General features: G+C 36.6%; 2 protein-coding genes across 3 annotated transcripts; one reads left to right on the top strand and one right to left on the bottom strand.

Moving 5' to 3' along the window:
* The first annotated feature begins 712 nt into the window (after positions 1-712).
* LOC123196631 (probable serine/threonine-protein kinase At1g54610) lies at positions 713-5025 on the top strand. Of its 2 annotated transcripts, XM_044610683.1 has the most exons (9): positions 713-1442; positions 1624-1908; positions 2084-2401; positions 2705-2932; positions 3206-3303; positions 3390-3504; positions 3722-4174; positions 4375-4606; positions 4841-5025. In XM_044610683.1, exons 1-8 carry the CDS (start codon positions 1011-1013, stop codon positions 4570-4572), a joined length of 2127 nt encoding a protein of 708 aa, XP_044466618.1. In that variant the 5' UTR covers positions 713-1010; the 3' UTR covers positions 4573-4606; positions 4841-5025. The 2 variants fall into 2 exon arrangements, with proteins under 2 accessions (XP_044466618.1, XP_044466617.1); XM_044610682.1 differs by having other exon boundaries at positions 715-1442; positions 4375-5025.
* Positions 5026-5106: 81 nt separating this feature from the next.
* LOC123196632 (probable L-type lectin-domain containing receptor kinase VII.2) lies at positions 5107-7543 on the bottom strand. Its single transcript, XM_044610684.1, has one exon. It carries the CDS (start codon positions 7373-7375, stop codon positions 5333-5335), a length of 2043 nt encoding a protein of 680 aa, XP_044466619.1. The 5' UTR covers positions 7376-7543; the 3' UTR covers positions 5107-5332.
* Between the last annotated feature and the right edge of the window lie 515 nt (positions 7544-8058).

Raw genomic sequence — 8058 nt, 5'->3', positions numbered from 1 at the left:
TTTAATTTTTTCTCTATAAATTTTAAAAATTAATAATTTTCTTTCAATTCAAGTTTTCAAAAACAGTATTTTTTTTTAGGGTTTTCAAACTTTTTAGATTGAATTTTCTGATAATAATCGACGATCTTTAGATAACGTCTCTTTCTCTTCGATGCATCTCCCTTCTGACCGTATTCCTTTCGACGTTATGTGGCATTGTTATGGTTGACGAATACTTTTTGTAAACGAAAAGTCTTTGTCGATGACAATGTCACACAACATCAGAAGGAGCACGGTCGAAAAGAGGATGTGTTATAAAGGAAGAGATATTGTCTGAAGATTGTTAATCTGAAAAGTTTGAAAACTTTTAAAAAATATATTATTTTTAAAATTTTGGATTAAAAATATTATTAATTTTTAGAGTTTAAAAAAAATATATAACTAATAAATTTAATTAATTTTAAAATAAATAAAATTTTTAAAATTAACAAAAAAAAAACTTAAAAAACCAATATATTTTAATAAGCCATTTGGCCCTGTGTGTGTATGTAAAAGAGGGCTACGCGTAACATAAAATGATGAATGGTAATTAACAGGATAATGTCAAATCAACGACCTCGACAGACCTTCAATTTTCAACCCAACCCCGAAGTACACTTAACGGTTTCTACAGAGACAGAGGAAAGTGATTTGCTATGCTGACTGAGCTGACAACATTTGCTTTGGTTGCAATAGCTGTCTCTATAGTATATAATTAATTTATTTCTTTTTTTGGCAACTGTAATTATGTTTACGCGTTCTAACGCTCGGTTATTCAACATACATTCGAACCCATTCTCTTTCTTGCTGATTCAGTCTTATTTTTCTCAGTTATTTTAACTTTTCATTGTAATTTAACCATTGTTTTCTGTTTTTTTTTTGGTATACGATTTCTGAAATTAGAGCATGGATTGAAGGGTGATTTTTTGTTTTTGTAAAGAAGAAAGTGTTGACTGTTTCTGGGTTTATTACTTAGTTCTTTGTTGGGAGCCATGGGTTGTTTGTGTTCTAAGCCCAACTCGGTTGAAGACAGCCGTGAGAGTCCAGGGGAGAGGTTTCATCAAAAAGGGTCATTGAATAAGCGTGTGAGTTCATCCAGAAGGGAGGAGATTGTTGGATCAAAAGATAGACTTGAGAATAATGATGTTAAGGTTATGTTGATCGACGAGAAAGTGAATGGTTCCAATTGTTATTATGATAATCAAAGGATTCACACAGTAGAAATTGATGATCAAATTGAGAGGAAGAGGATTGAAAATTGTCAAGTGACTGTAATTAATCCTCCTAGTATGGGAAGATTGCCTAAAGCAGCGGAAGCAGAGCTGGTGGCAGCAGGGTGGCCGTCTTGGCTTGCTGCGGCGGCTGGTGATGCCATCAAGGGATGGATACCGCGACGAGCGAATACTTTTGAGAAATTGAATAAAGTGTGTTTCTTCTTGACTTTATGCTCAATTTGCTTTCATTTTGTTTTCCGAAGTACGAAAATTGCTATTGCCAGATGAATGCATCAACTAAATCTTATATTGTCTTTGAAACATCCTCTGAAATAGATCGGATTGTGATTACATATTGCTCACCAGTCATCATGGTATCTTGATCTTGCAGATTGGCCAAGGAACATATAGTAGTGTTTACGAGGCTCGGGATGTCATTCATGATAAAATTGTTGCGTTGAAAAAAGTAAGGTTTGATAATAAGGATCCTGAGAGTGTCAAGTTTATGGCTAGGGAAATTGCTATTCTTCGCAAGCTTGATCATCCAAATATTATTAAACTGGAGGGCTTAATTACATCCCAGACGGCTTGCAGCTTGTACCTTGTTTTTGAGTATATGGAACATGATCTTGTGGGACTCACATCGCTACCTGGCGTAAAGTTCACTGAGCCTCAGGTATTCTTACCAACTTCAATACGAGTTTAATGTATTACTGTTGATTTTTCAAAGATAAAATTATGCTGCAGACTAAGCATTGGATTGGCAGTTTCCTTAATTTTGCGATTGATTATGTATTTGTGTCCTTGTACAGCAGTCTCTAAAATTCTTTATGTTATTTGTTGTTTTTTAGATTAAATGTTACATGAAGCAACTGCTAAGTGGACTTGAACATTGCCATGGCCATGGTGTTTTGCATCGTGACATAAAGGGTTCAAATCTTCTTATTGACAACAATGGCATCTTGAAGATTGCGGATTTTGGTTTAGCAAGTTTTTTCAATCCTGAGGATAGTAGTCCAATGACCAGCCGTGTGGTGACACTTTGGTATCGACCACCTGAGCTTTTGCTTGGAGCCTCTCACTATGGAGTTGCAGTAGACTTATGGAGTGCTGGTTGCATTATGGGGGAATTGTTCACCGGGAAGCCTATACTACCTGGGAAAACAGAGGTACCATGCCCAGAATCCATTTAATGCATCATACTGAAACATGTTGATTTTATGCCCAGACCACTGTAATGATGCTGAAGTGTAAGTAACTGGGAAAGCAAACACCTAAATTCGTTTGTTGTGTACTAGGTAAGTTTGGTTCGTATATTTGTAAGTAGACACATGTTTGGGTAATTAGTTTGGCATGTATATTTTACAGAGAGGGATCAGGAAGAGCTACGACTTTGCTTTCTTCTCTACCTTGACCTCTTTTTCTTCTATATATATATGATGCCAGTAAATTGAATCATTTATGCCTTGTAGGTAGAGCAGTTGCATAGGATCTTTAAACTATGTGGATCACCATCAGAGGATTATTGGAGACAATCAAAATTACCTCATTCAACAGTGTTCAAGCCTGTACAACCTTACAGAAGGTGTGTTGCAGAAACATTTAAAGACTTTCCTGCAACTGCTTTGGGGCTTATGGAGACATTACTATCTGTAGATCCTGCTCTTAGAGGAACTGCTGCTTTTGCTCTTAGCAGTGAGGTATGCTGATTATTTTACTTGGGATTGTAGTACACAATCAAATCAATAGATAAAGATGAGTTCTATATAATCTGAAAAACTGCTGTGGTATGAACCATTTAAGTGGCAGCATCTTTTGGAATATTTGAAAGAGATTTTAATGAATGTCTTTTTTCACGCAGTTTAAATATTGTATTCTGAACCACTACTTCCCCCTCGAAGTTTTCTTGTGTTGCCTATTTGTTAAGACTTCATTGGTTCAATGTTTTAATTGTAATTTTATATTTGCAACAGTTCTTTACAACACAACCATTTGCTTGTGATCCTTCAAGATTGCCCAAATATCCTCCCAGTAAGGAGATTGATGCCAAATTGAGGGATGAACTTAGAAGGTACATGTTGTTTGGTTGATTGTTGTTCAGGTTAAGAATCAGCAGGGTAGATGAAAATTAATTTTTCAGTTCATTAATTTACATAGGCAAGTAACCGTGGGAAGCAAGGGCCATGAGGTTGACCTCGAAAGTAACGGATCAAAAGAATCTCGGGCTTCTGCAGCACCTACTTCCAATGCTGACGTAGCCTCGATGATGCAGGTAATTTTCAAAGAGGTTTCATTTTGGCTTGGCATTGATTGCTCCAGCGTCCAATTTTTTAAACGTCCCTCAATTTCCCTTGTTCTTCATATCTACCTAGTCTAGTCGGTAGCATAAGATCTACAGTTGATGAAAAAATCTCCCACTGTTTTATTTTCATCATTGTTATTTCTTTTTATTCTTTTATTGACAACAATATTTTCGCCTCTTATTACAGAGAGGACCTCATTTCAGTACAAAAGGCAGAAATGAGATGTCTATGTCTCATAAGGTGGCTGCTTTTGCTGCCGATAAACAAGCACAAGGTTTGAAAGATTCGAGTACTGATTTATTTGGGCATCAACGGAAGAAAGTTTCGCATTCAGGGCCATTGGTTCATGGGGCTGTCTGGGAAAAGGTTGGAAAAAGACATGGTAATCCTCCAGCAGTTTCAACCAGATCCAATTTATCAACACTATCTGGTTTTGTGGCAACCAGAACTGGATTAACTGAAGATGTCCGAGAAAAATCTAGTCCTTCACAGAAAGGCACAGAAAGATCAGTCGGCAAGTCTGAAGGATCATTTAGGGAGTTGTCTACAGAAAATCAGGACTGTAGGCAGAGCATTCATAATGTTAGTCGATCTCCTCAGCGCGGGGCTGGGAATGGCATTGTTAAGGAAGCAAGCCTGGTTAGTTCTTTGGCATTTTTTCTCAGCTTTTAAATTTCATATGCTTTTAGCAATAGTGTTCGCAAGTATCCGCAAGAACTTCATTAGGCTGCTTTTTTCTTGTTTTCCTATGTGAATTGCACAAGTTTTATTACTTTGGCCGCAAACGTCACTATTTTTAGGCCTAATACTTTTCTGTTCTTGCACAAATTTTTCGCCAGCATGTTCGAGGATCCAGGGGAAAAAACATTTATGTTTCTGGACCATTACTTCCATCACACAATGTTGATCAATTGCTTAAAGAGCATGATCAAAAGATCCAAGAATTTACTCGACGGGCACGACTTGAGAAGACAAAACCTCCAAGAGCACATGCACAGGGAATTAAACCTCCAGACAACTCAATGGCCAGGACTTGATAGATGTGTATCTGCAATCCTCTCTAGTGGCAGAGTATGATAAAGCAGAACAATAAAACTATATGTATATGCTTTAAATAAATAGAATAGGTACACAAATGATATGTCTTCATATGATGAGTAATTTTGAATTAAAGATATAATAATATCCAATTACCTGATGACATATCATCTGTGTACTTATATTGTATATTAAAGTGTATACATATAACATTGCTTAGTCAGATACCCCCAGAGAGCTAATTAACTTGTAATGCTATCTGTGCAGTACCTTTACCCGGGCCACCATTTATCCCCCTGTTTTCTGTATCTGGAGAGGTACCAGTGCTTTGCAGGAGAAAGTTTCTGCAATTCAAATTTTCACTTTATAGTACCGAAAGTAAAAGGAAGATATACCCAAAACTTTTTTCAATATATAATAAAAGCCCTAGTTTACAAAGTTTTTATGCAAAATCTCTATTGTGCTTGGAAACTTATAATGTGTATAGCATTTCTACATAATTCATAAGTGTTGAAAAATATCTAACTTTACTGTTTTTGAAGATCCTAAGATCAGGATTGTATATATATAATAAAACATTAAGTACAAACAAATTATACAAACTGAGATGATAACCTATGATTGAATGATGTAATTATTCACTTTTTTCTTATTTTAAAATCATTTAATCAGATGTTATCATATCAAATTGAATGAATAAGTTTGAGCACCAATCACTCCATACTTTTCAAAACTAACTAAAATATGATCAACACAAGGTCACCTCCCTTCTAGGATGACATCTGAAGTGGACAGAGATGCAGAAGAAGAGAAAGTATGATGAATTTCATTAAATGTTGGGTGACCTCTACTACTACCACAGTTCAATTGCACCCTCATTGCAGTTGCATCCATTCTCCCCAGCAAATTCACTTGCATGCTTTCCTCTTCAGGCTCAGTACTGTCAACTGGCCCCTCAAGCACCATCATAACTTGCCTTATTGCTGGCCTCATCTTTGCATCCGGATGTGAACACAACAAACCCATATTAAGCACTCTTTCTACTTCCTCATCACTGTAACCACCCCTATCTTTCAACCGATTATCAAGGCCATGAAGCAATTCACCTCTCTCTGATAGCCTCCATAACCAATCAAGTAAGTTTGGTTTGCCATCTTCAATAGGTCTTCGTCCGCAAACCACCTCTAGAACCAAAATGCCGAAGCTGTAAACATCAGTTTGAGTCGACGCTCGCCCTGCCCTAACCATTTCTGGTGCCATGTACCCAGCAGTTCCTATCACTTGGGTTGTGCTAGCTAATTGTCCATGATGATGCACTCTGGCTAAACCAAAATCTCCCAATCTTGCATTCATATATTTATCAAGTAAAACATTGCTTGCCTTTATGTCCCTATGCAAGACCTTAGATTCCCATCCTTCATGTAAATACAAGATCCCGGAAGCCACATCTTTCAAAACCTTGAGCCTCTCTTCCCAACTTAAGGTCAATCTCTCATCACAACAAAAAATCCTCTTGTCCAAACTTCCATTTTCCATATAATCATAAATCAAAATTAAGCTTTCTTTCTCTTTCTTACACCAACCTCTCAAACCCACCAAATTTTTGTGCTTCAGTCTACCTAAGCTTGAAACCTCAGCCATAAATTCTCTCATCCCATGTTCACCCGCCAGAGAGATTTTCTTCAAAGCAACTTCCACTCCTTGCAATTCCCCTTTATAGATCTTTCCTTTTCCTCCAAATCCAATTACATTTTCTTCAGAAAAACCTTTTGTTGCTGCATAAAGCTCTTGATAGCCAATTCTATGTGGCCAATACTCCAATTCCCAACCTTCAATTTCCTCCTTGTCCCCCTTTTTCTTCATTCTCCTCTTCCAACTTACATATATCACAAGTCCACATCCTACAACCAACACACCACCAACACCAACTCCAACAATAAATCCTTTTGATCGAAACACAGACTCCTTTGGAAGCACAAACGATGGCAAATTTGTTGTCACCAAAGCATCTCCAATAGAAAAATTTGAATTACTAAAGCTCCAAGCCAAAATCTTATGACTCTCAACCAGCTGTCCAGTTGCTGCCGTGAAACCCACATACATTTCATCCAAAAGAACCTCTGAAAGATTAAGAAACTCATTTATCAAAGGCCTATTAGGCCTTTTACTCCCTGCCTTTGCCATAGAAACATTAATCCTTGAATCATTATAGTCAATCCAAACTTGGTAATTCTCACCATTATTAAGCTTCAACTGTTTAAACTTCTTATCATCTTCCTCTTCCCAAATCCCCGCATCAGCTGAAGCAGAGGATTTTAGTGAGTTTACATCAAGACCAACATGGTTGTCATTGATATCATTAAATTCTTGGTTCTCAAACACATCAAACTCAACACCAAAAACATGGTTTTCGAGATTTCCATTGTTGGTTAAGTTAAACAGACCCAGATGCTGAGATGAGCTGGCACCTCGTATTCCAGTAAAGGGAAGGAAGACGAAGACAAAGCCATGGCCAGGCAAATGATGCCTATAAGGGGCAATGGAGAAAATGAAGGAAGTAGAAAAGGGAAGTGCTCTAGATGAGTTGGGCTGTTGTGTGTGTATCTTTGAATGGTACAGAGCACGTCCTATGGAGAAAGCGGTTCTGTTTGTGAGAGAAAGAATGGAATCTTGAATAGTGGCATTGCCGTATAAATGGAGATCGGTGGAGTTGAAGTCAGTGTTGAAAATGAACTCAAGCGATGATGTTAAATTGAAAAGAAGTGGAATTGTAAAGATCCAAAGAAGAGTTTGGCGAGACATCGGAGAGACAGAAGACCTTGTTCATGAAGATGATACAACAACCACAGCTTAACTGAAAGGGAAAAGTCTACAGCTGAGATTTTACCTAAACCTTGTCTCAATCCCCCTGTACTTGTACAGTGACAATCTACAGATCTTGGAATCGTTCAGAGGCTTTGGCTTTTGAGATCCTTGGTCATCTTCTTATCTAGTTGTTAACAGAATTGGGCTCCGACAATACCATGGATTAATGTTGAATAGTAAATTTTTTATCATTAATTTATAATTATTTAAATTTATAAAAATATATTTTATATATATATATATATATATATATATATATATATATATATTTATATAATTTTATCAATAATATTAAACACATTCAATAATATTAGGTCAGTCTAATTTATCCATGATTCATATCCGCGCATTTGACCCAATTAACCGTTTGAATTCTAAATTTTCTTTATAAAAAAATATAAGTGTTCAAAGGTATTTATTATGCTTTTGAATTTGACGTATTTTCACGTTCTTTCGACCTTTGAAACTTAAAATTCAGCTGGAAAGGTTGATTTTCTTTAAGGTGTGGAGGTAGCCCATGTCTTCTGCTCAGTTCATATATGATTATTCAAAGCATTCTATTTGTTTAGTTTCATAGTAGGGCTTTATCTATAAGACCACCATGACTAGGGTTGGACTCT

Source organism: Mangifera indica, chromosome 14 (genome assembly GCF_011075055.1).
Source record: "Mangifera indica cultivar Alphonso chromosome 14, CATAS_Mindica_2.1, whole genome shotgun sequence".
Classification (NCBI taxonomy): Eukaryota; Viridiplantae; Streptophyta; class Magnoliopsida; order Sapindales; family Anacardiaceae; genus Mangifera; species Mangifera indica.
Note: the sequence above shows the minus strand (reverse complement) of the source record. Positions and strands in the feature narration are given on the sequence as shown.

Coding starts and splice junctions, on each gene's coding strand:
- LOC123196632 (XM_044610684.1), bottom strand. CDS start 7,375: ATGTCTCGCCAAACTCTTCTTTGGATCTTTACAATTCCACTTCTTTTC.
- LOC123196631 (XM_044610683.1), top strand. CDS start 1,011: ATGGGTTGTTTGTGTTCTAAGCCCAACTCGGTTGAAGACAGCCGTGAG. Junction 3,505..3,721: donor ACGTAGCCTCGATGATGCAG/GTAATTTTCAAA, acceptor CTCTTATTACAG/AGAGGACCTCATTTCAGTAC. Junction 4,175..4,374: donor TTGTTAAGGAAGCAAGCCTG/GTTAGTTCTTTG, acceptor ATTTTTCGCCAG/CATGTTCGAGGATCCAGGGG.